Below are 27,826 nucleotides of genomic sequence, written 5' to 3'. Positions count from 1 at the left end.
CCCTTCGGGGAGTGTTGCTGCACATCCCCGTCGGGGCAAGGGTGGGATGGTGTAACCGCAAAATCCCCGCGGGTGTTAAGTTCAGCAAGGTACCGGTGGGCACCTTGAGTGTATTTTTTGTGGACAGTCTTCAAGCACTCCCGTCTTGGTGTTCCTGCTTTGCCGCCGGGCCTGAAGTGGTGTGACAGCTGTCCTGTGTGCCTCTTGCTCAGGATGGGAGGATTGTGGGTGAAGTGCTGTGTTCAAGCTGTGTGACTCCTACAAATCTTCTCCTTCCCTGCAAAGAAACATGTTCTTGTAGCCAAGGTTTCACATCCAGAAAAAATGATGTAATCTGTAGATGTAGTAGTCAGGTAAATTGTGGTTTATGTGCCTTATGGCAGTCAGAAAAGTATAATGAATTTCAGCAAGTTGTCATTCCTTTAAAAAGAAAAAACCCTCACAGAAGTGCAGCCGTCATTTGGAAAGAAAAGACATGTGGACTATGTGGCATGACAGGGGACATTAAGGCATAAGGTGGTTTCAGGACAGCCTTTTCAAAACAATGTTGTTGATATACACATGCACCACTGATACACTGAGCAAGGTGTTGGCTTAACTGGGGCAGCCTAGAATTGATGCTGAGTTTCAAAACAGCCACTGTAATGCTAATTGGTTAGTGTTATCCTGTGTTGCATATGTGCCCTTTTGCTATTCCTTTAAATCCTTTTTGGCCCCATTTTTGCTGGTAGCATAGAATTGTCCTTTGTTTCATGTGTGTTCTTATGTTTCTCAATGATATGAAAAGCATCCTTGAGAGCTGTATTGGTCCACATGCAATAACATGAGAAGAGCTAATAACAGCAGAAGTGAAGGAAGGTGGATGGCTTCTTCAGAAATTGTTCCCTTACAGAAAGACTTTTCTGTTATCTTCTATATATGTATAAAACCATTAAAGTTTTCTGTAAATGTTCATGGATTATGAGAACAAGGAATGCTGATTCTAAGGAGAATACTTTTATGTTTAAAGCATAGGTAGCTTTTTAATACAATATAGATAGGTTCATTATTTCAAATACATGATGTGTGCAAAATAAAATGACTGAAATAGAAAAATGACTTTAGTCCCTTTTTTTTTTGTCAGCCTTCTAGCAGCGGTCGAGCTGCAGAGCTCCTCGCCAAAGAGCGTGGAACGGTGCCTGGGTTTATCGGCTTTGGAACATCTCAGAGTGATCTAGGATATGTTCCTGCAGTCCAAGGAGCAGAAGAAATAGACAGCCTTGTGGATGCTGATTTTCGAATGGTGTTGAGAAAACTTTCTAAAAGGGATGTCACAACAAAATTAAAAGTAGGTGTATCATTTGCCCCGTATTTTTTTTTTTTTCCTGGAGAACAGTCCATTTTTCTTAAGGATGGGAGAGGAATATATCAAGGCAGGTAGTACTAATTTTGTATTGGTAAATTTGTTGAGACTGCAGTCCAGAAGGTACGTGGAGGACTTATAAAAAAGTCTGCTACACAGTGCTGATGGAATATTCATAAAATTACAGAACATATCTATCCGACTTCTTCAATCATTCTTTTGATATTTTCATTTTAGGCTATGCAAGAGTTTGGGACAATGTGCAAAGAAAGAGAAGCAGAAGTTGTTAAAGGTGTTCTTCCTTACTGGCCAAGAATTTATTGTAAAATCTCACTAGTAAGTATTATAAAGTGTCTTAATTAAAAACTTCTCTGGATATTTCCTGTGAAAACCACTAAGGCAGTCTTCACTGATATATCAAACTGTGGTGGAATTGCTGAATTGTTTTAGGAAAAATAAGAAGCTGAAGGAAATTAGTGTTGGTTATGGTGGAGATGTTTTGATATTGGCAGTGGGTGGAATCTTGACTGTTGATGCCTAGGATGGATGGATATAGCTATTTATTAGGCTCTTATGTTAAAAAGATGACAAGCTATTTCTTCTCATGAAAAGTTTCTTTATGTATATTCCAGAAGAACTAAAGAGAGTGTTCAGGTAAAGTAATTATAAATTTTCTTGATGTGGGACTAATATCTGAGCAGACTTAATATTAAAAACCAAAGCAAACAAAAAAAAACCCAAACCCTAAACCCACAAAAAGGTGCCCAAACATGGGAAGACCACGCACAGCCTTATAATCCATAATTTTCTGATATATTTAGTACATCTCCAAATGATCTGAACTGACTACTATTGGAAACATGATACTAGACAAAATGAATCACTATTCTGATTAGTTAGAGTAGTTCCTAGTATTTCTTTTAGGATCCAAGAGCACAGAAAGTCATGGTGTTGTAAATGCATACACAAATATGTGTATGCATATGGATAATGATGCACAGTTTGTGTAGTTTTATGGTTGTTTTATTCCAAAAAAATGTCTTCAAGGCTTCCTGTTTCTCTTGCCACTTGCCTTTCTGTTAAATCTCTGTATAAAATGAAAATAGAAACTCTAGTTAGGGATATCAGGAAATCAAGTTTGAATGTGCAACCCATCAGAAGTATGATGCTGCTAAGTTAGGACTCCCCTTTTATCTAGGGATACCAAGACTTTTTTGTCATCGTTGTTGCATATTTTCAAATCTCTACATCCTAATTAATTGCAAAAATGGCTCAATGGGGAAATGGTTTGGGTTTTTATCATCATTTCTGCTTTGAAGTACCCGTCATTTCTTAAAACAATAATTTTTTTTTTTTCTTAAACAGGATCATGATCGCCGTGTTCGAGAAGCAACTCAGCAGTCTTTCGAGCAACTGATTCTTAAAGTAAAGAAACACTTAGCTCCTTACTTAAAAAATATAATGGGATACTGGCTGATTGCTCAGTGTGACACTTACTCTCCAGCTGCTTCTGCTGCAAAAGTAGCTTTTGAAAAAGCTTTTCCTTCAAGCAAACAACCTGAAGCCTTAGTATTCTGTAAAGATGAAATTCTTAATGTGAGTTTATATTTTTGTATTTCTTCAAGGCTTTGTGTTGAGTATATGTCAGTTTTCATTAGAAGACTCATCCTGCCCCCATCTATACATCATGGTTAAATTTCTTTCTCTGAAACTTTGCTCCTGCTAACGTGAAGAGAAGACTGAGGCAAAGACGCATCCTCTTAGTATTTTTTTTGGCTTGTGGTTAAAATGGCTGAAACTAGAGAAATTAAGTGAATATGAAGGGAATTTTCATGTGTGCACTTCTATGTGATGATGCTCAGTCATCACATAATGTTTCTGACAGATGGAATAATGATACTGGAGTAGTTTAGCTGCAGTGGTAAAGGATTAAAGAATGCTGAGCAGTGAGCCTCTTTCGGAGAGCCTCTACAGGTTTAGCTCAGACCAAGGTTAATGCTTTTAGGCCCATCATATATGAAACTGACTGACTGCATTTAGAAAGGCAAAAGTTTGTATCCTTGGCCTGTCATGTGCAAACTTACCCGTTTTGTTTTGGCGGCTTTTTACCAGAGGTGTGTTGGCACAGGACTGCAACCTAGAAGGTAGTAGGAAGCCTTGAGTCAGTGAGATTATGTTGTTGAAACAAACTTGACTCAGAGGCTGTAAAGTTTTATTGTCGAGCTGCTTCTGAATAGTGAATAGACTATGTTATTCACATAAATAGGAGTTTCTCATGTGTATATATATGTGGTTTTTTTCCACTAGGTGCTGCAAGATCACCTTCTGAAAGAAACACCTGATACACTCAGTGACCCTCAGTATGTTACCCTGCTTTAATGTGTATGGGTTAAGTCTTGGTCTGCATTGGGTTCTCTGTCCCTGGAGGTAGTGGATTTAGTTTTGTTTCAAGAGGCAGAATAATTATTTGTGTCCAGATCCCAGCAACATTTTTTGGAACCAAAGTGTGAGTGCTTTTGAAAGCGTTATCAGTTGTCTAATTGTTTTTTCAACTCTTTTAGGAGTAGTGTTTTTGAATAGCTGAAAGATGAGATGAGTTGAAACTATCTCTTTTTCTAACACTTGATAGTGTAATTTTGTAATGTGTTAGAACCTATGGAAAATTCATATATTTGTGGTGCTGGCATCTGAAATAGAACACAGAAAAACTGAAGACAGGACAGTTTAGACAGTTTATAAGAGCTTGAGAAGCCTACTGCTTTGTTTATAGCTCACTTTAATTTTTTTTGCTTTGTTTTGCTTTCCGAGAACTGTACCAGAGGAAGAAAGGGAAGCCAAATTTTTCCGGATTCTGACTTGTTCCTTGTTAGCTTTAAAAAAGTTGCTTAGCATGTTGCCAAAGAAAGAGATGCATTCACTGGAGGAAAAGTTAGTGTCCCTTCTGTCCCAAAACAAATTTTGGAAATACAGCAAACACAACATACCACAGGTGACTTTTTAATTTCTTCTTTATTTTTGGTTGGGTTTAGGTAAAGATAATACACTGAACCTAGGCAATTATTAGTTACTTGTATTCTATGAGAATGAATTTTGTACTTTACTGAATTACGTATGAAACAGCCTTCAGGTTTATAGAACTCAAAGAGACAATATTGCTCTAAAATTTGCCCAGTAGGTTAATTTATTTCCATGTCACCATCATCAACTTCTTGGCAATCTGCAGTCATTTCAAATTTATGTAAAAGATACAAACTGTGTCAGCTTACTGCATGTGTTCCTAGTGGGTTTGGATTTTCATTTTTTTAAACCATTTTATTGGTCTTCGATCTGCTAAGACCAATAGTGCATAGAGTGGTGAATTAATTCTGGTAGTCTTTTTGTAAGAATTTTCAAGATGCTTTTGGGAAAAACATGCCTTTTGAGAAGTATATTAAAATAATTTATAAGCTTTTTAATACCGACCAAATTAGTTTAAAATATTGAACAGACCTATCAAACTTTGCTGATATTATAAAATATGAGGACTGCATGTTTTAAGTTAGAATGACATCAAAAGGAATATTATAAACTATATGTTGTGACAAAGTGTTGTTGTTTGACTAAAGTTTTATTTTCTCCTGCCAGGTTCGCTCAGCTTTCTTTGAGCTGGCTTCTGCTTTTTGCCAGTACTTGCCTGAGCTGGTGAAAGCTGAAGCATCAAGAATTTGTCCTGCTGTTCTCCTCAGCATTGATGACAGCGATGCAGCGGTGTGTCCTGCTCTCTGGGAAGCTGTTCTTTATGCTATTGCCACTATTGAGGTAATGTGGGAAACCTAAGGGCAGATAATTTACTCAAATTTAACTTTTTACCGAGCGCATTTGTTGTTGGTGTAGAATTAGGAAGAACAGCTTGACAGGGTTTTTTTTGCGGTCGCTGACATGAACTCATCAATGCTACTTGCTCCTTCTTTCAGTGTAGCCTTTAAATATATTGTGTCCAGCATATCTGAAAGACAGAGCTCTTTTATAAGTTTAATTAAATTACCCTGAATCCCTTTGATTAAATGATTAAATATAGTTGCTAATAAGTAAAATAATACTTAAAACATTTTTCTTGTTTAAAAATGACCTGCCATGCACTTTTGCTGTATTTTCCCCTTCTAATTCAATGCTCAGTTCTATAACTTGTTTTTATTTATTTTATTTTTTAAAATTTTAAGTTAAATACCAGCTCTGAAGTTACTAGCAGCATGAGTGGTGTTGCCGTAGACTGAGATCTTTTGAGAGTTTAATGCTGCAAATCTCTTTTGTAACTGCTGATATAAACGGACAGTTTATGGGGAAAAAAATCTTTGCTCAGCTTGCTATAAATACAGATATAAATAAAAAGATAGAACTGTGACTGATCAGATAACAAAAAATTTCAGGGTGTGGGAGGAAAGTGCCAAGGTATTTCGTAACCATCGCAAGATTTTTCAAGGGAATTTTGAAGTTAGTGATGCTTCTAAAGTTAGGATTTTGAAATAATTGCTTGTTCTTGATAATAAGAACTCAGAATTCAATACATGACCAGGTACAATAATGATTTTTATGGAGCATCCTTAAAGCGTTATTAAAGAGGAGCCTTCTATTGCAGTTTGCTAACAGGGAAGATCCACTGATTTTAAACAATACAGAAACAGACTGACTACGTTAACTTCTTAAATTCACAAGCTTACAAAGTTTTAAAAATACTGGCAAGTGAAAGTAGATTTTGCAAGAACTTGTTTTGTCTATGGCATAGGAAGGTAGATGAAATGTCTAGCTCTGTAGTACTTCTGAGGCCACACATTCTTATTTAATTTACAGTAAGTGTATTCCTTTCTGTAGGACTGTTGGAGTCATGTAAATGCCAGGAAGGGAGTTCTACCAAAGCTGTGGACCGTGCTTCGAGAAGGTGGCCGAGGACTGGCTACCGTCATATACCCAAATCTCTTGCCATTCATTAGCAAAGTACCTCCTGGCATTGCAGAACCAAAGCTGGAATATTTCAGAACTTTTTTCAGCTCTATAATTCAAGGGTATGAATCGCAAATTTATTCGTTTATTTATTTATTTGAAATCAGTCTCTTCTACGTTTGGAAGTAGGAGAGCTAATCTTCTTTAGGCATTTAAAGATAAGTAGCATATCATTTGACTTAAGGATATTTAAACATATATTGATTTATTATTTGAGAAAAGACTGTTTTCAATATTGTATTTGAAAGTCATGTTTTTAAAATAGTTGTAAATATCCAAAACTAGACTCAGTCTTTTATGGTTGTCCCTATCTTCTTAAACCTTCAGCTGTTTTTTGATTTTATTATGTCTTCCTTACCTAAAGCATTCTTGTCTTCTCTTGCCAAGCTTCGTATTTATTCCATAATAAGTTTTAAAATAGGAAATTAATTTAAAATTAAGAGTAGCTTTAAAGGTGTCAGGCTCTTCTCACCAGTCAGTAATTATTAGCGATTATTGGGGGTTGCAACATGGTCATATTTCTTATATGCAGGAACTTTAATTGTTGTGATACTCATTTTTAAAGGATTGAAACTACTTTCATTTTTGCCTGTAAAATTCATCTGAAGCAACTTTCAGTCAAATTAATTTAAATAGATGCATGTGCATTGTGTATTCAAAAGCATATATATGTTATTTGTGAAAAAATAAAATGTAACATTAAAACAATAATCAATTCTAGATTGATGTTCATGTGGCCCTTAGCAGAGCTCCTGGGGAAGAGAACTATGTACGAGTTGTTTTTGAAAAGCACATAGGATTATATTACAAGCAGTAAAATGGTTGTGATATTGGTCTGGTAATTTGTGTAGTCTAATTTTCATTGAAAAGCAAACAAATCGTGGTTGTTCAGACTCAAAGTGGCTATGATCAAACTGTCTTTTGGGGTTTTTTGTTTTAGTTTGTTGAGGTTTTTTTTTCTATAGTGATGGAAAGTGACGTTTTCTAATCCTCTCTGGTGTGTATGAAGAATTTCAAAGAAGTTTTGACAAACGGCTGGTATGTTTGACTGGAGAGGTTTCCTCTCTTTACTTAGATACTTTTTTAATGAATGCTAAAACGAGATGAAAAAGTTATTTTAATGTAAATTATATTAAATGCCTGGATTATCATTTTGACTCTTGAAATGCGTCCTCTTGAATTCTTTTTGATCCGACTCCTATCAGCCATTCGATATTCTCCTGTTGGTGAGACACAACTGAGGTTACGCTTGTGACGAATGTGCCAGGTTCCTCGGAATTGGGGGTGACTGAGTGTGCCCCCGTCAACTTTGCCTTTCGACAGGTTGTCGAGTGAGCGAGCGGTCACCAGCCCTTCGGAAAGTTCAGCGATTGTAACTGCATTTATGGAATGCCTGCGCTTTGCCCTCCTGCAGAAAATAGATGAAGAAGATGATCAAAGACAAGTTCATCGAATGCTTATATGCGACCAGGTATTTCTTAGAGATGCTTAATATTCTAGTGTGTAGATGTAATGATGCAAAGTTAAAGGAAAAGGTAAACTTCTGTGAGGATTTACTTCTCTGCTGAAAGTTTCCTAGATTTTATGGGAAAAATAATGTCACTGACTTTAGTTAATTTTTTCCTTGCTGTCTAATAATCCATTTTATTGTGTGATTTTAATTATACCAGAAAAAAAACACCCAAAAAAAGCATCCCAACCTGTATGTTTTATTAAGTGTTCAAGCATGAGTATTTCTGATGTTTTCAGAAGTACTTCTGTAGTATTTTTCAAAATTACAGAATATCCTGGTATTGTTAATAATAAAATGATCATCTAGTTGGATTGCTGTTGCTCAGTCATTTTTTTGTCTTTATAGCTAATTCCTCTTACCGATGCTGTACTTAAGGAGCCCAGGTTACAAAACGGACCGTTATTTTATCAAATAGCAGAACTGCTGAGCTTCTGGGAATCTAAAGCAGAACTCTCCAGTGGCGATGGTGCAGATGAAGTTTTCCAGAAACTGTTGTCGAATTTTTGGGACCATCTTTTAAAAACATGTGTACTTCATGTCGATACACTGGATGCTGATGAGAAATCTTTGTTTGCCATATCTGGTATGCTAGAAATTCTTCAGAATCCCAAGAGAGCTACAAAACCGAACAACAGAAAATCTCTGAAAATCAGATTTACAGATGAGGATGAATCTGAAAAAACCGCAGAGAGTGGAAAGCTCACAGAAGTGAGAAACAGTGACTCTGAAATACAGACTGACTTGCAGCGTAGTTCACCTCTAAGGAAAGAACCTTTAGAGAACTTTGTGTGCAGCCTTGCTGAACTGAGTATTGTGTATGTCAGTGAACAGAAGTCAGAAGAGCATTTGAAATTTCTTTCTGCCCTGCTCAACTCTTTTCCTTCAAACAAAATTTTTCAAGTGCTCTTGGAGCAGGTTAATGATGCCAGCTCTCCTCAAGCTGAATCCCAAAATGAAATGAAAGGTCATCATGGAAGTCCATCTGTACAATTTTTGTATATGAATTTAATAACTTGGCTGAAAGAAGACTGGAGGAAAGACACCCATTTTCTGGTTGATATTTTGTACAGTGTTCTTAATTGTTGCAACAGTAATGAGGAACGTAAGATCATTCTCGATGATTTAACGAAGGTATGACTCTGGTACTTTTTGTTATTAGCTTTTTATCAAAGTGACTAGTCTTTTTGTGGGCTGTGGTTGGTTAATTTATTTTGGGGCTGTGGAATGGGTACATGAATTTGCGTAAGTTCAGTGTAAGGAAGGTAGGTTTAGGAAGGGTTGACATGACAGTGTTGGGGTGAAAGGTTATGACGTACATCCTCTTACATGGTGTAACTCATTATAAAAAAGGTAACATCAAGATTTCTCTATTCTTGCATCTTTATACAGTATGCTTTTCTGTTGGTCATTTGTGGACTTCCTTATAAATACAGTCCCTTATTATCTGTGGGGTAGAGAAAGACTTGGAAGCCAAAAATAGTATGCACGATAACTTTGTTACTGAAAAGTAGCAACTTCTGCGTATCTCCTGCAGAAAATCAAGTTGTAAAACTGACAGTTCAAACTGTATTATGTGCTTCCTATTCAGCAAAGAATATGATAAGAATCTGATAAATATTGTGGAATTTTGTTTTTCTTTTTAGATGGATCTGAAATGGATTATTTTTCTCCAGATAATTCAGAAGGTACCTCTTAAGTCTTTTTCATTCTTGTTTTGTGTTGTTTTGAATATTTCCCTCATTTTAGCTTTCAGAGTTATATATGTTTGAATGTTAATGTGTTTGAATGGAAAACACGCCCTATGAAGAGCGGCTGAGGGAACTGGGTTTGTTTAGTCTGGAGAAGAGGAGGCTGAGAGGAGACCTTATTGCCCTCTACAACTACCTAAAAGGAGGCTGTAGTGAGGCTGGTGCTGGTCTCTTCTCTCTAATTACTAATGACAGGACAAGGGAAGATGGCCTCAAGTTGCGTCAGGGTAAGTTTAGATTGGATATTCGGGGGAAGTTCTTTACTGAACGAGTGGTGAGGCACTGGAACAGGCTGCCCAGGGAGGTGGTGGAGTCACCAACCCTGGAGGTGTTTAAAAAAAAAGTAGATCTAGCACTTGAGGCTATGGTGTAGTGGTTAGGTATGCTGGGATGAAGGTTGGACTAGATGGTCTTCAGAGGTCCCTTCCAACCCCTAACATTCTGCGATTCTGTGACTTTTTAATCATTATTGTTTAAAGAGTGATAATTTCCATAGTTTGTCAATCTTGCAGTAATAGTTTCCGTGTTGCTTTTTTAAGCTGTGTTAAATCTGGGGACGTTGTTAGAAATGAAATGATGATCCCAAAACTGAAGCGTCTTTGTTCCATCTGGCTTTGGTCAGTTTACTCCTTGAGCCAGGGGGTTTCCTGATTTCTTTCTGGCGAGAAAGCTAGAGAGAATTGAGCTGGTTAGTAGACCAATAATTTAAGATTATTTGTATCATCACCCTGACATCATGCTTACTAGGAAAAGGTAAGATCATTCTTTTCACGTAGGATATTGAGAGACTGGCATTTAAGTGATTGCCTGGGGTGAAATATGAAGTGTATTACAAATTTTTGCGCAAGACCTCTTAGCACTTGATTTGCAATCCAGTTTGTTGACCATAATATCTTTCCTCACAGATACTTTGTGTTTTAGGGATCCTCAGTTTTTATGATTTTGTAACTTACAGTGATTTATCACCAAAACAATGTTTTTCTGATTTGCGGCCTTCTGTTTCTTTCTAGAGATGCTTTATATAGATTTTAATGTTACCGATAGATTTTATTTTAGCCAACCTGGCCATCCAAAAGTTAGAATGATAACTCCCAACATAGGTGTTCCCTGGGCTCTATAATTGGAGAAAAGGAAAAAGAAGAGCTTCCAGAAGGTGACTTGTTTCACTTTGAAGTAGAGGTCTGACCTAGCCTTGAGGTGCTGCATCTGACCAAGCAGAAAGTTGTGGGGATTGTTGCAGACATAACACCTAGAGACTTACTGTTCATGGCAGATGATGATTGCCACTCAATGTGTGCAGGTTTGACAGAGCAGTTTTATGCTTAGTTAGTAACAAAAGTTAATACCCTTAAAAGATTCTTTGAATTATTTTCTTGTGACTCAGGCATGCTCAAGCACAACAAGACTTTCCTTAATCTCTGACTGGCTGAAAGGAGAAACACTTGGAGAAAGGCTTGTAATGCTGGCAGATGATCTCTGTCACCTGGGTTTGGAACCTATCGCAGCCTCATCAGAATCATCCTCTTCAGAAAGATGGACCCTCCTGAGCTTAGTGCTGTCTCAACACATTAAAAATGGTAAGCATATTTATTCCTTGCAGTTTGTGAAGTGTAAATACCACACTTAAGCTTTGTAGAAGGCTCAAAGGAATCTGAGGTCTTCTAGAATTGAAGGAATGCCTCTAGGCTTTTTTTCTGAGTTTTTAGTGTTGGGTTCTTTTTGGTAGTATTTATTTGGTTTGGTTAGTTTTTGTTTTGGTTTCTTTGTTTTGTTTTTTTTTTGCCTGAGCCAATTAACCATGTCCAGTTTAATTTTGTAACACTAACTTGCAGCAGCGACATTTTTTTTTTTTCCCTACGTTGCTGAACAAGAATCGGTGTTCATAGAACACATTCAGATTTGTGAGTCTGGAAAACCTGAGGGAAATTCAATTAAGTTTGATTTATTAGCTGATGTTCTGTAAAATAGTATTAATTTTTAAACCGTACCATCCGAAATTTACCTTCAAAACTAGAATGTAAAACATAGATTATAGACCTATACATGTGTGGATACTGCATTGTTAAAGGACTTTTGAATTGCTTTGAGTCATTTTCAGTTAGATTTGTGTTTTAAAAGTTGTGTGTGTGCACCTAAGCTGTATATGTAATCTATTTTTAATTAATAACATCCTATTTCAGATCTATTTGATTTCTTCCTTGTGTTTTGTGGTATCTGTGATACAGACTTTTAGCAGAGTTTGATTTTCTTTGTTTTGTGTGTAAACTTGTCATTTGTGTTTTCTTAGACTTGGCATTTGCTGTGATCCCTGAGGTAACAGACTTAAGTTGGTCTGAATGCTGGGCACAGTCATGGTGCTTTCAAGTTTCAGACGCACACAACAAGTTGACCGCAGTGGATGTTCATATCTAGCGCATCCTGAGGGTGTTGTAAGATTTTTTGTGTTACTGCAACTTTTGCTGTAGAGGAGTGTCAGGAAAACCTGTTCTCTCTCTCCCCAGCCAGCTTGTTTGTGAGTCAGGGGTGTCCTAGGGCTGATTGCCTTTGGTTTTTTTGGCTGTAGAGCTGGGCATATTGCTGAGCTTGTTTTGTGCTGGGTTTTGACCTGGTTTTAATGCATGTTGGATGAAGTCTAAGACCTTCAGGCACTATGGTGATTCTTGACTTAGTGATTTAGGACAAAATAGAGTATGTGGACTTCCAAAAAGATTTGGACAGGCTGGGTTGATGGGCTGAGGCCGATGGTATGAAGTTAAATAAGACCAAGTGCAGGGACCTACACTTTGGCCACAGTAGGAAGAAATAGGCAGACATTTTTCGTTGTTTCTTTAAGTGGAAGAACCTTAGGTTGCTTACAGATGTTTAGATAGCAGTCTTGCTTCTTCATACAGTTTATAATTAAATGATGGAACTCATTGCCACAGAATGCCGTGGAGTTTGAGGGTAAATGGGATTGGCTTCCCTAGATCTGCTGAGAAAGGTTCTAAGCGTATTCGTGAAAGATTGGTCTGATTGAGTTAATTATATGCAATGGTCCAGGTGTAATCTCTGGCTCACAATTAATTGCCAGAAGCTGGGAAAGCATCAAAGGGGAAGGGATCACTCTCCACTTGCTCTACTTTTTCTCTGAGATGCTTTTGCTGCTTTAGGGAAAGGACACTTGGCAAAGTGGAACTTGGCTTGAGTGATCATAGATGACTGTGGAATAAGAAAGAGTTTAGGTATATGTTAGATTGAAACTAGTTTGCACTTTATTTTGCATTCAAAATCAGTAAATAAAAACCAAAACAGTACATGTTAATGTGATGTCTTTGTTTACCAAGTAATCAAAGCATGCTATCTTTTTCCTCTTCCCGACAGAATCTTTAATTGGTGAAACTTTTGTGGAAAGGATTATTGATAAACTTCAAGCAGCTCTTTCTAAAGCCAAGGATCTTTCTGAAGCTGGAAATACTGAACCGTCAGTATCTTTCATCTGCGATGTAGCCTCAAGCTTTTTCAGCTCAGTTAAAGGGTGTTTACTGATGCCGTCCTCAGAAGACTTGCTGCTTACCATCTTCCAGTTGTGTGCTCAGAGGCAGAATGCTACGCATTTAACAGGTAATTTGGAAAAAGAACTTCAACCAAACCTTTTCGTAGTTGGTGAGAACATCTGCATTTCTTGATAAAACAGATTCAAGTGTATAATAGAATATTGAGTTTATGGACTTTAAACACTTGCAGCTGTAACTGATGTGAAAATTTGTGCTTTAATGTACTACTAGAAACAAGTAGTTACTACTAAACATCAAGTACTGTACATCTTTATTAGGTTTTTAAACTTTTTTGGTGTTACTATCCCTGTGCTTTAGCTGTCCTTGAGGCTGTGATACTCCACACTTTTTGGAGTGTTACATAACTTAGTTTGTTCATTCTGCAATTTGGGGATCCTGTGGAAGAAATGTGAGTGATCACTTCTTTAAAGATACATATATTTATTCTGAAACCATTTGTATTGGTCAAGTGCTCTGACAGATTGTGACCCATTCCTCTCTCCACCAGTGTCTCATTTTCAGACTGAGATCCTGATTTATATTCTTTGAATGCAGAATTTGAGAGTGATAAATTAATGTATGCATTTATGTACATACAAAGCAGAAAATGTTGCAGTGTTCTTGTAGAAGTGAAGTAGGACAGTGATAGCCTGAAAACCACCACTGATGTGCAAATGACTATTGATATTGTGAATGTTTGGTATTTCAGTGTTTTGAAAAGATTTGAGATTTGTGAAGACCATATGGACAGACTACAGGAACATCACTCATTGTCAAATAAATATTACCTGTGTGACAGAGTTAATTTCAAATTGCTCTATGGCAAGAAATCTGTATGTTTGTCCCTGATAGTTATTGCATGTAAGCACATAGCACATAGAAAAGAGAATTCTTTTCCTGCTCTAGGACCTTTAGGCATGTGGTTGTTGATGTACGTTGTAGGTTGTAATTTGAGTTTACCTGTTTATGATGGTTTTGCTTGTGAGTTTGTTGTTATTTTTTTTTTTTCTACAATAGATTTACTTGTATGTAAGTTAAAACATACTTGGATGTCTGGTGTAAATTCACTTGTGCGTCAGCTTCGCAGTATGCAGAAACAGAGTATCTTTTTGCACAAATCTGCACTGTGGGTCAAGAATCAAATTCAGTCTTCGTCTTTGGATGTTGAAAGGTAATTGTGATATACATATCTGTTTCATAATATCTTGTTTTTCAAACTAAGATCAGTGCTATGCTATTCTTTATTTAATTGGCATCCGTATTACTGAGAGATTTGAATATCAGTCTCTTCTTCCAAGTAACAAGCGATGAGATGAAAGGAAATGGCCTCCAGTTGCGCCAGGGGAGGTTTAGATTGGATATTACAAAAAATTTATTTACTGAAAGTGGTGATGTTTTGGAACAGACTGCCCAGGGAAGTAGTGGAGTCGCCATCCCTTGAGGTGTTCAAAGAAAAGTGTAGACGTGGCACTTCAAGACATGGTCGTGGTAGTGTTGGGTTGGTGGTTGGACTTGATGATCATAGCGCAGAGGTCTTTTCCAGCCTTAATGGTTTTATGATTTTTCAGCCTGCCAGAGGTGAGAACTGTGGGCAGAGCATAACTTAAGACACTGTTGGTATAGCATGCATATAGCATGGCATTGATGTAAAATAAACCAGTTTACTTTTACTGGATAGTACCACACTTGTTTGCAGCGTTTTCTCCTTTTCACAGCCTTCAGGTTTTGATCTCTGCAGTTAGTGATTTGTTGTCTAAGCTTATGGAAGCTGATGGACAGTCTGGGTACCTTGTGGGATCGTATGTGGAGCATGTCACACCAGACAAAACTGAATGGGGGAACTTGCAAGAGTCTCTATCCACTGAGGTATGAAAACGATAATGGGCTTTCACACGGTAATTGATTTTACCTCAAGCCTCTGTCCTTTAGGGTGACAAACATTCTGAATTTTCTCATGGCACTTGCTGTCATGAATGTGCCTGTGTCTGTGCAGAGGTTCTTTTCGGTCTTTTTCTGTGACAGCCGCCAAAAAGCTGTGTGTTTATGGCCCCATTCAGTACTAGTGGATAAAATCAGATCCGTGAAATTACCCTTTTCTGCATGAACACCAGCAGGATGCTGTACAGTTCAAGATTTTTGTCTGACAGAATATACCTTGTTAAGATGTTCTTATCTATAAGTTGATTGTTCTGTAAGACTCATTTTGTGAAAGACCCCAATTCCTGCAGAGGAACATGATATGCTGGCTGTCAACAAAATGCTGACATATGTTGAGTTGGAGAGTGGGGAAGGACATAAATGTCCTGACCAACCACCAAATTTCTGTAACCTTAGTATGTCTTGTAAAATATATACAGTTCTGAAGATAGCTATTTACTTCTGAGACAGCAATGCAGTTTCAAGTTACTGCTGTACTTTTAGAGTTTTCTTTAACATGCTGGAGTGGGTCATCCTCACTATTATACTTTTGGTGTTAATTTGTGTTTGTCATGGTTTTTTTTTAAATAATTCAGAATTTTCCAAGTTAAACAGATCTTAGCTCTTCTATGCATCATTAAAATGTCAATTATTTGTTCATACTCTCCTTATGCACGTATTACAGTGGATGCACAAACCTCTTTTGGAAGGAAGGCTTAGTATGAATTGTGAACCTTTGGGATCATGTGTTAAGCTGTGTGGTACAACTAAACTCCCAGGCCATCTGTGTACTTCAGCCTTACTGAGTAAAATGGTGCTACTTGAATTGGAAAATGGTATAGTCCATGAAAATGATGATGCAGAAAGAAAGAAAGTTGACAATATAAGTAAGTTTCCATGGTAAACCTTAAGGGAATTTCATTTTATATTCGTTGTAAATTAACCTGAATGGATAATTAGAAATGAGCAGTTAAATTGTGGCCTACAGATATGAGAAATCACCTTTTTACCTTGTTTTGTTTTTGTTTTTCTCCCTTCAGTTCTCTTTTAAAAGTATAAGTATGCACAAGTATAGTGTTTATATTTCTAGGACCTTTTGTGATTATATACTTATTATCTTAAGAGAACTTTGAATTTGGAGAAGAAGTTTAAAGTTGTTTGTTGCCAAAGCACACAGTGCATTGGCATGAGTGGACAGTAAGAACTGTATCCCTGTCATCGTATAAATCCCCTGAGTGTTTAGCTATAATGTAAAGATATTTTGAGACAGCAATTCCACCAGAAAAAATATCAGATTAGAGCCAGCATTATCAAATCCACAATTCTGTCTCCAAAGTTCTCTACATGATAAGTGTAATTGTTCAGTGTAGGTCTTGTAAGGTGATGAAGAAACCACATGCTAACTATTAGCGTCAAAGTAGTTTGTTGGTTTTTTGTTTGCAAGAAATATATATTAAAAAAAACTCAAAAAACCCGAGAGAATAGCGAGGAGTTTATAGAGTTCGTCATGTTTAATTTACTTTAAAATTTCCTGAATATTTAGATTATTTTAGCTTTTTTTTTTTTGCTCCTATGTTTTAGGATGCAATAACAGATACCCAGTTCATGCTCTGAAGCACCTGAGACTGTGTGTAAATATAATATTATTAATGCATTACAAACATATAAAAAACCCAACAAAACCTTGACTGGAAACTTCTTGCTTGTGCACTGCAAATATTCAGCAGTTGCCTGTAAAGAACAACTTTTGTTGTTGAATTAGTTGCAGAATTGTTGTACTCATTACAATGGATCGAAGAATTGGAGAATCCTCCTTATCTGCTCCTGGAATATCTTCATATGTTAGAAGAAATGCACATCACATATGAGAAATTCAGCACGCTTAGTAGTACGACTACCCTTCAGCAAGCAATATTTGATAGGTATGTAAAAACAAGTAAAACAGCTCTTAACTCTGTCTTTTGCATTGTATAGAGCACTATATTTACTTATGTATATCAATTCAAACTTTCTCTAAGTGCTTTTACTGTGAACTGTGCATATTAATCAGGCTCTTTCTTCTCCTTTGAAGATCGGAGGAACACGGAAGACTCTGGTCCTTAACCATGGCAAAAGTGATTCGTATGGAAAACACCGTATCCTGTGAGATGAAACAACTTTTTAAGACTGCAGAAGGGTATCTTAATACTGCTGCCTATAAACTTCTAGTTTGTTTCAAATGTTGGTAATGTCCTCAACATGAGAAAAAACTCCTTCACTGTGAGGGTGACGGAGCCCTGGCACAGGCTGCCCAGAGAGGTTGTGGAGTCTCCTTCTCTGGAGACTTTCAAAACCCGCCTGGACGTGTTCCTGTGTGGCTGCCCTAGGGGATCCTGCTCTGGCAGGGGGGCTTGACTAGAGGATCTCTAGAGGTCCCTTCCAACCCCTGACATTCTGTGATTCTATGATTAAATGATACTGATTCTGATGAAGGACAGTGGAAGACTAAAAGTTTGGTAATATATGTGTATGGTATGTAAAAGCAAGACTCGGTTTAGTGTGGGGAGATTAGTTATGTCATAGGATATTAGATCACTATGAAACAGTTGACATTTTGTTTACTAGTTACAGTTTTGGGTTCATTGAATTCTTGATGTTTTTGCTTGCATGAATAGGTTTCTGCCACTAACAGAGGGCAGACTGCATACGCTTCAGTGTCTGTCGCCTTTTTTAATTGAGGAAGAAAAGAAAGAACTTGTTTTACACTGTGTGGCCAAACTTACGACATGCACACAGGCAGAGCTTTCCAGCACTGCTGGTGAGTATGGTCTTAACCTCAGTCCACTTCACTGGGATTTAAGAACATTATTTGTAGTGACGTTTTCTGCTAGATAAAATGTTAATTGTAATAATACTGGTTTTCCTAAAAGGAAATGTCTTCTCAGTTTGCCTGTTTCTTCTAGACTGTTTGTCACAGTAGTCTTCTGTTTTATTAAGGAAGTACAAGCTATTCTGCTAGGTACAAAATCAGAACTGGAGGATTTAGTAGTAGTTCTTCAAGTGCATGGAATATCATGTGCGGAGTCACAACCACTGTACATAAGCAGCTTTCAAAAAATTACTTAGAGGTGACTGAGATATGTTACAAAATTCCTTTGAATATCCAGTAGATATTCAAAGCAACTTGTTGCTTTTCAAGAAAAGTCTTTGGAAATGCTCACACATAGTCCTTCTACATGTTTGAATTACACATCAATTAAAAGAAAGAACTTTCTCTTTTCTCAATACTGCTTTTGTGCTTTCGTGCTAAGAATACTACATTTTTTAGTAGCATAAATAAATCTTAGCAGGTATTTTTCCTTTTTATTAATTGTATAAATCAACAATGAATCTTACATGAGTTTTTGGTTGGTTTAGGGGCATTTTTTGTTTTATTTTTTTCTAAGTTTGGGTTGGATATAGTATTTTTGATTTAACAATGGCATCTCTGGATTAAGGGTTCGAAGAGGAAAGCTTAGGTATTATACAAACTGTCTTTTAATGTTAAGTTCAAATGAAATAATCCAGTCAATTGACACACATTCTAATGTGGGGGGTTTTTTCTTGATAATTAGGACATATTGAGTATGATATATTTATAATGTTATAGGAGCATTTGGGTGTCTTTCCATTTTGAACTCCTGCTTGAAAGACAGAAGTATTGATTGTGATCATCTACTACCTGGAATACTAAAACTCATAATAACTTGGAAAAACGATAATGAGGACAGCTTTCTCTTTAGCTGGTGAGTGCATCTTTGCGATACTTTGACTTTTTTTTTAGTTTCTAAACCAAGAGTTTAAAAATACAGAGTGGATATTAACTCAAAACAAATTCGACAAAATCAATTTTTAAGTTACAAACTGCCAGCCACTGCTCTAATACCACATTTATACACCTTGGTAGAATCACATCCCTCAGTTTAATAAACATATCTTTTAAGTATCTAATAACTCCTACTGAAGAAAATGACCTGGGTGGATGAAGGCTGAGGAACTAGGAACTTTTTTAATGCACCTAGATATCAACTTACCACCTAGATATCGACTGCAACTAGATATCAACTTACCACCTTTTGCTGGTGTTACTGGAAATTCAGTTCCAAATTCTGATTGCATATTTAAATAGTAGAAAGAAAATGTGTATACCAAACTTTAGTGTCTGTTTTTTAAAATTCTGGACCTGAAAATATAACTTGGAAAGCTTCCAGCAAGGAGTGAAAATATACTGACGTTCATTAATCTTGAGTGTAATGAGAAAGATCCAGGCCACAAAGTTTTGAAATAATGGCTGTTTTTTGGACACTTGAGGACTTATAAAACTCTGTTGTTAAAATCAGTGTCTTTTCTTTTTCTTGCATTGATTTAGTTAAAATTTCTAAAGTTCATAGTTTGTGCAAGTATATTACTATGGCTGCCTTCCAATACCTAAAGGGAACCTACAAGAAGGCTGGGGAAGTACTTTTTACAAGAGTGTCCACTGATAGGACAAGGGGAAATGGGTTTAAGCTGAAGGAGAATAGATTTAGATTAGATCTTAGGAATTGTTAAGTAGGAGGGCGCCAAGACTTTGGCATAAATTGCCCAGAGAAGTTGTGGCTGCCCCCTCCCTGGAGGGGTTCAAGGCCAAGTTGGATGGAACCTTGAGTAGCCTGATCTAGTTGAGAGACGTCCCTGCCCATAACAGGGAGGTTGGATTAGATGATCTCTAAGCTCCCTTCCAGCCTAGACCATTCTGTGATTCTACGATTCTATGGTTCTATGGTACTTAAGTGAATATGTAAATGGTACAATTTTAGGAATCTGGATAACAAGCAAATGAGCAAGTGACTCTGATGGTCTATTTTGTACCTGTTGACTGACTGACTTGGACTTGGCAGCTAGTGTAGTATTCTAACTTTGAAAGACAGGCTATCAGAAGCAGGAAGGACAAAGCACAGTCCTGGTGCAAAACTAATTTGTCCCGAGAGGAGGAGTGAAGGCAAGAATATAAATACTCTTGTGTCTGCAATGTGAAGATATGTGACCTTGAACTGTATTTTTTTTTACAGCAATCTGAAAGAAACAAGTCCTCAGCTGCTTGGTTTCAACATAGAGATGATTCGTTACCTTCCCTTGCTGCTGAAGTATTCCACAGCTCCTTTGGCCGACAACGAGTGGGACTTCATCCTGTGCTCCATGCTGGCTTGGTTAGAGGTAACAGCAAAGAGGCTGTTGCAAACCACTGTGCTTTACTGGGATCCTCCTGGTGCCCCTGAACCTACTGGACTGATGCAGGGGAGGGCGGGAGGATGTGTTAAAAAACAGGCTACAAAGTAACTGATTTTTTTCTAGTCTTACTGGGCTGTCTGATCCATATTTCATCCTACATGTTTGAAAATGGTACGTTAAAAGTTCACCTGTCTATTTACAAGGTGAGAAGTTGGACATCAGGATGATATAGTAAAATATTACAGAAGCCATGCCACAGAGCAGTTACATTTGAACAAAAACGCGTGAGGATTGCCAAGAGGAATGGAAATCAGAGCGCTCTTAATGGTTCTTGCCTGGAGTTTAGAATACAAATCAATTTAGAAATCTATATTAATAGCTAGGTGCTCAGCATTTCAAAGATAACTTATTTTAAAAGACATCTCAGGCAAAATACAGAGCTAAGAAAATAAAGTTTACTTTCTTCCTGAGTGCCAGTGTTGCATCTCTGTTTTTTATGTACTTAGCTTTTAGATTCTCTGGATATGGCAGGGATATAGGTATCTCAGCTTAGCAAATATTTGACGCAGAATTAAGGAGTTACTCAAAATCTTTCTTTTGATGAATGTTGTATGTGGCTTAAAAGCACAAAGCGTACTGTACCTCCTGTTTCTTTTTGTATATGGACATGCAATTACTTCCCCCTTGACCTAATATGATGTTTAGTAATGGCATTGTGAATTGGAGAATAATTTTGAAATTTGTCTGCTGAAGATGTATATGTTGAAAAATAATACCCCTTTAAGACCAAAGTCTAACATGACATATAAAAATTAACTAAATTAAAAGCAGTATCTGTGTTTCAATATCTGATCACATGAAATGTGAAAATGATATTCTAATGCCACTAGAAAACAAGTCAAGTGAACAGCTGACTAGTTCTTTATTAATCAGATAAAGCTACAGAATCTTTCACCTTCTAGCTTTTCTGTTTGTTTGCTAATTGTAGCCCCCTCTGTCAGTACACACTTGTAAGGGCAGGCTGGAAACTTCCATGTGGCCTTTCTTGGTTTCAGGATTAATCTTATCTGTGCTGTGTGTATCTCAAAACTGTATTTTTTAATTAAAGACCCACAACAAAAGAAGCAACAGACTTATATGCAAAACTTCTTGCATAGATTAAGTGGTTTGGACTACTTTTAATATTTAACAATATTCCTTTTTTTGGCAAGGTAGTAAGATTCTAAGAATAAAAAGAAGCAGCTATGTTGAGAAAGAGGAGATATTCTCCTGGCTGCCACTTCAGTAATTTCTAGTTCACAGCAGCATCTTGCCTATTTCATTTGCAATTTGGACACACAAGCATGATGCTGTTAAAGGTTTTATGTCTGGGAGAGAAAAGTGAGAACACTTCCCATATCAGTGTTAGCTCACTTGGCTGCACAAGTGCTCAAAATAAGCTGCATCTGTGTCTATTTCTGTTTGAATCCACTTGGTGGCAGTTTCTTTCTGACATTGGGAAAAGAAGGTCATACTAAGGAAGCAATCCAGAATCCTAAATATTGATGAAACTTGGAAATAATTTTCATCACGTACTAGTGAAATACATGTTATGTTGTTAAACTCTTTTCATGTCCTAAATAGTTTTAAACTGGTTTTCACAGTTGAGTCTTCTTTGAAATGACACTTTCTGGTGTAGATGGGGAGTGCGAAAGATATTTTAAAGCAAATTTGTCGTTCAGAAATCTTCCTCTTCTTTTTTCCTCACAGACAACAAGTGAGAACCGTTCGCTTTACCATGTGCCGCTTGTGCAGATTTTTGCTTGTGTCAGTTGTGACTTAGCATCAGCCCTTAGTGCTTACTTTGAAGCTGCAGCTCCCGGAACTACTGAAAACCTTCCTGTGAACTTGATCAGTGAATGGAAAGAATTCTTTTCTGAAGGAATTCACAATTTGCTGTTACCTTTGTTGGTGAAAGTCACAGGCAAGTATATGGCAAGGAGGGTAACAGTGGTACCTCTCAGGCTTTTCTGCAATAGAACTTGACAGGCCATATTTTTGAATTTATAGGAATATTATGTCAACATATAATAAGTCACTGTTTTGAACACCTGAGTGCTAATTAGCAACGTAATTGCACTTAACATTGTGACTTTTAAAATCAGATGGATTCTGATAAGCACAGTCTGAGATGTTTCCAGTAATTGTGTACCATTGTTTCTTGTTTATGGTATCATCCATCCGTTCTGTATCACAGCTTGTCCTTCTCTGTTTTACATAGGAGAAACAGAAAATGCATCTGAAGGCTCCTTTCAGAACTCAGTGTTAACGTCTTTGGGTGAAGCTCTAACATACATCTCAAAGGATCAGTTGTTAAACCATAAATTGCCAGCAAAGTTTGTTGCAGGCCAGAAAACAAACCTTCCCGATAAACTCCAGACTGTACTAAATACTCTATCTCCATTGTTGCTTTTCCGGGCTAGACCTGTGCAGATTTCTGTCTACCACATGTTGTATAAGTAAGAATCAACACATTTCTCACTCACTTCACTGAACTCCTCCTGACTCGCCCCTGCCTCTCCCTTGGTTTTTTTTTTTTTTCAAATGTGCTATAAAACATGCCCTTATAGATGTATTTGGGAAAGTCGTGTTTCGTTACGGGACAGAATCCTTAGCTGGACAATTTCTGTTGCATGTAGGGGAACATAATAAAAAGTTCTGAATGCTAAATGTAATTGTAAAAGTAGACTTAAACATATACTGAGAAATTTTGCTGCAGCATATGAAGATACAACTTCTTCTGTACCGTAGTTACACAGATACTGGTATTGTATCTGTAAAGCTATTTATTGTTAGCTCCTATTTTAACACTTGGAGAATTCTAAAATGCAAACTGAAATATTCCAGGTTTGATCTGTGTTGGCAGTATCATTAAAAAGTATGACCTTCTTATTTGCACGACTTTAGATACGAAGATGAAGAAAGTGGGGAAAAAAATGTGTAGTGGTCTTATGAACTTTTTTGATATCCCATACCAAAAGAGAGAAAACAATCTGAAAAATAGCTTGTGCATTTGACTGCTTAAAATGCAGATTGCAAGGCACATGGATTAAGCATAGGAAGCTGCAACTATCTTTGACTTCTACTGAGGCTTAAAGTTGCACTAGCTTTATTCTGAGATAGAGTAGCTGATTTATAGCATGACTTGGGAAGTGTAAAGGGTCTGGAAAAGAACTGAACAAGGGTTCATTGTCGTTGGCTCTTGTCATTCAGGGTCCAAATTTGCAACGGTGGCATGTCTCTTAAAGATTCTATGTTGTTATGAAGGAATAATTGCTGTTGTTTTGTTGTTTATTGTTAATGTTGACATAAGCAAAGAAATATGCATCAAATATACTAAAATAGTAAAAATTAAATCATATTTCCTTTCTATATTTGTCTAGATTAATGCCTGAATTGCCTAAATTTGATGATGAAGATCTCAAGTCTTACGGTGATGAAGAGGAAGAATTGGCATTGTGTGTATTTTTTCCTCTTTTTTTTTAAATAACTATTTTATTGAAAGTGTTCAATATAATTGCTTAAGTCTGACCTTGTGCTAGAGTAAGTGCAGTGTGTGCTCTATACTGTAAATCTTGACAGGTTTTTGCTGGACTCCTGTACTCGGAAGGTGTCCACCTACACAGGCAACTTCAGTTTCTTGAACCTCCCAAATTGATTTGATTTATTTATAAGCTTGAATCTAATAAAGTCAACAGTTTCAAGAGGGAAATGGTAACTGATTTTAAAAAGAACATTTGTTTTTTTAACTTCAGCCCAATATTTAACACCTTTTCTTACTATGGAGCTGCAAAAGGCTTTTCAATCCAATGCCAAAGCCTAAACCAAACACATCAGTGATTAGGGGATCCATTGTTCACTCGTTCCTGTGAGCGAATGAGCTGTCCATGATCCAGGTTCTATCAGCTCAGCTGTAGACCACTCTCAGATTAAGTGACCAGCATTTAGGTTTATTTGTCTTGCAAGAGGTAAGCTCAACAACTGACCATTTCAGGAAAAAAAAATTAAAATTTGGCACTAATGTGTGAATGCAGAAGTAAATTTTCCTCTAATAAAAGGCCTCTTTTATATTCTACCTGCGTGGCTTTGGTAACAGATTTCTAGGAAAGCTGTGAACATAAATGCAGTTCATGCTCTGCTGAAGATTTGGTTTTAGGATGCCATGTCCCCTTCTTCCCCAGATCACCTCCAGCGGCGCTTATGTCTGTCCTGGCCACACAAGAACTCTTGCTGGAGAACATCCTGGAATGCATTCCCGTTGGAGAATTCGCAGTTATTCAGCCCCTGAGCGATGAGTTCTGCCTTGTCCTGGGGTATCTTCTCACTTGGAAGTTAACATTAGCTTTCTTCAAAGCAGCTTCTTCTCAGGTATATGTTCAGAGTCTTTTCCCTTTTAACTGAGCTTCTTAATACACTCATTTGGTTTGAATCTTGAAGCTGAGTCCAGTCTTTTAAAACTTTTATGTAGCTTACCACTGCTTGTTTTTGTGGAATTAGTGGAATTCTGAAAGCATCAATAGACTTGGATTTCTGCACTGCAACAGTTAAGGCTGGTAATATTAGACTAATAAAGAATTAAGATACATTACTAGATTATTCTTTGTGGTATTTTCAAAAAAGCTTGCTACGTTTTATGATCTTAGAACCTTTCAAAGTGGTGCAGAGAACTAAATCACTCTTAAACCCTTGTTCTGAATCACAGTCTTGCTTTTCCTCCCTCCAGAAACATATTTGTATTATTTCTAGAATAAGCTCTGTTTTATTAAGTCTCATCTGTGTTTTGTGTTGTTTGATTTTATTTTTTTTTTTCACACTATCAGCTGCGAGTTCTCTACTCACAATACCTTAGAAGAACTAAAAGCTTGAATAAATTGCTTTATCACTTGTTCAGGCTCATGCCTGAAAACCCTGTCTTTTCTGGGCCAACCTCTGAAGTTCCAAATAAGGATACAAAAACTTTCTTCACTGAAGAGCTTCATTTAGATGTTAAAGGTTAGTAAACAATGTATTTATGCATTTCAGAGACATTTGCTATTGCTGAAGTTTAAATATGCTTTTCTGACTAAAACTATATATTTAGAAAATCTTACCTGTACATAGACAAATGCAGACGTACGTTAAAAATTTTTGGCTAACATTTCCCATTTGAAGCTTAACCAAAGTTGAAATGTTTATCAGAAAAATCAAGGAAAATAAACCAAACCAAAACCAACCCAAACCCAAATGCTTAGATTATTAACTCATGACAGAAATAATAGATTGCTACAATCTGAACCCTGAATGTATGCAACGATTCTAAAATACTAAGTGTGTAATGTATTCTGGGACTTCTCAATTTCTTCCAGATATTTTTTAATGCTAAATGGAATTTCTATTTTTATACATAAATAAAACAAAAAATATATTTTTATATACATTCTTTTCGATGTTTGAGACGCTAAATTGTGTGTTGTTTTTGTCATGCTGTTCAGAAGACTTGGCGTTAATCAGCCGCGATGAGAGAAAACAAGATGGGGGGTTTTTTAGCTGAGAAACTTTAAGAAAGGATTTAGTTTTGAAAGTTACTTCACTGAGATTGTTATTTTATATATGTGTGTGAATGTAAGCGTTCATTTCTTAATTTTTTTGCTTGAACTTTATTACTATGTGTTGCAGAAGAATTTATCTGGATGCCAGTAAGAGAAAATGACTAACATGACATCCCAAGAGAAAGATTCCCCTTATCTCTAGAACGCTGCAAACCTCAAACGTGCTCCAAACATCTTACTGTGTGTTCACTTCAAAGTGGGCGTTTTGTCATTTCTATAATATACAACTGTTTGCAACTTCTGGTAGTCTGCCTAGAGTTCATCTCTAAATTAGTGGGTGAATTTCCAGTGGTGAAGTGTTAGCCAAAGGAACAAAGGAACCAGACTGGCAGAGAGAGGCAGAGTCAAACGAGCACGTACAGTAGCAAAGATAGAAGGAACAGTGTGTACATGAAACTCCAGTTCCCGCAGTTACGTTGGAATGAAGATTTTTGTATGTGGTGTGGGGGAACCAACATCTGTGATGAAAAGTGTCTGCATATTTCAACATCTTTGCTTCCCTTCCCAGGGGCGGGAGTCCTCTCATCCCAGATTCCGCACTTGGCCTGCTCCGTGTACCGTATCACGCTGAAAGACTTGCCGGCCATGGTCAGGCTTTGGTGGAACAGCTGCGAGAAACGAGTCTTCAGTGTTGTAGATAAATTTACAAGCAAGTACGTCAGCAGCGTGCTCTCTGCACAGGAAATATCTTCTGTTCAGACTAGCACCCAGTTATTTAATGGCATGACGGTTAGTAAGACTTTTTGCTGTTTTTTTCGATTCACTTCAGTGTTTTGCTAACATTTTAAGAAATGCTGCTTCTCAGAACCAGACCATGTTCCTTTTGTTTTGTATCATTAGAGTTTTGTTCTTCTAAATGACTGATGAGAACAGAATCTAGCTTGGTAACAATATATTAAGTGTATGTTTATTGATACTCTGTTTGGAAAAAAATGGAAAAGTATAGGGTTTCCAATGTTGGAGAAGTTGAGGTGGTAAATGGAAGGTAGTGCTCCCAGTATACTTCTTTTTGGTTTATTAAAAATGATAATCAATCAGTAGATTGAAAAATGAGTGCTAATTTCCTTCTAATTTGCATGATTTCTGTGTAGAGGAGTCAGGGAACAACTCTTTAACTGCACCTAAGGCAGATGTACTGTATTTTGACTAATGACTGGTGGGTAATTTTAGTCCGGTCTTGGATGCGCAGTGGAGTGCTGAGACTCCTTGCTGAGAAATGGGGTGAAGAGCAAGCAAGTTTAAGGGTGAGATGAAAATGTGCTGTGGAGGGACAAGGCGAGATGTGCCAGGTCGTGAGGAGTAAGCTGGTCTCCGAAGACAGGTCTCTTGGTTCCCCTCAAGCAGTGGCTTTTGTGAAGAGAGAGGCTAATTTTGTGTTGCCTAAGAGTGTTATTTGTTAGAGCATTCTGAGTTGTAGAGAGAGTGGCTCTGCTTTAGGTAATTTGCAAGAGGCATGTTTCCAGAGTGTGAATTTTAAGATTGCGGCCTACCTGGTGAGGTTAAATGTCCCAATTTGATTATGATAGTGTTCCGTTGTACTCATGGTGTGAGTTGAGTGATGGGTTAGGATGTCCTGAAGATATTTTGTGTATTTGTGCTGTTTTTTGAGGTCCCTTGTGGCTCGGGGTAGGCGAGGAAAGGGCGTGAGGGTGCGCCGCTGGCCGAGCAGGTGCTGAGTGTAGGCGGGTGGGTGTTGCTGGGACGCGAGTGCCATTGGGAGGAGAAAGGCGTACGGAATGTGTTGTGTTCCATGGGCAGCTTGTGGGTGCGGCCCCCATGAGGGCCTGGCTGTAGGTAAAGCTAAGCAGAAACCGCCCTGGTCAGTGTGAGGATGGGAGACCTCTCCCACAAGCAAAGCCCCCTTTTGTCACTTTTTTTGCAGAGGACCTGGCCAGGCTGGGGCAGTGTACTGAGGCCAACGGGATGAAGTTCAACAAGAC

The 27,826-nt window shown here is 37.4% G+C and overlaps 1 protein-coding gene across 1 annotated transcript; it reads left to right on the top strand.

The window, feature by feature from the left end:
- Positions 1–1,123: 1,123 nt before the first annotated feature.
- Positions 1,124–26,634, top strand: LTN1 (listerin E3 ubiquitin protein ligase 1; the record flags this gene model as incomplete). The annotated part of the gene is made up of 27 exons (XM_009874302.1): positions 1,124–1,327; positions 1,580–1,678; positions 2,708–2,938; positions 3,650–3,702; positions 4,151–4,331; positions 4,967–5,140; positions 6,191–6,381; positions 7,643–7,790; positions 8,178–8,963; positions 9,476–9,517; positions 10,965–11,157; positions 12,941–13,180; positions 13,220–13,222; positions 14,131–14,284; positions 14,829–14,979; positions 15,716–15,917; positions 16,793–16,952; positions 17,102–17,206; positions 17,685–17,827; positions 18,659–18,794; positions 20,100–20,244; positions 22,009–22,222; positions 22,520–22,757; positions 23,682–23,756; positions 24,480–24,666; positions 25,119–25,290; positions 26,395–26,634. Coding segments are annotated over 27 exons (4,867 nt in total), but the record flags the coding sequence as incomplete, so codon positions are not given.
- Between the last annotated feature and the right edge of the window lie 1,192 nt (positions 26,635–27,826).

This window comes from Apaloderma vittatum, unplaced genomic scaffold (genome assembly GCF_000703405.1).
Source record: "Apaloderma vittatum isolate BGI_N311 unplaced genomic scaffold, ASM70340v1 scaffold10448, whole genome shotgun sequence".
Taxonomy (NCBI): domain Eukaryota; kingdom Metazoa; phylum Chordata; class Aves; order Trogoniformes; family Trogonidae; genus Apaloderma; species Apaloderma vittatum.
This window is presented reverse-complemented; position numbering and strand designations above follow the sequence as displayed.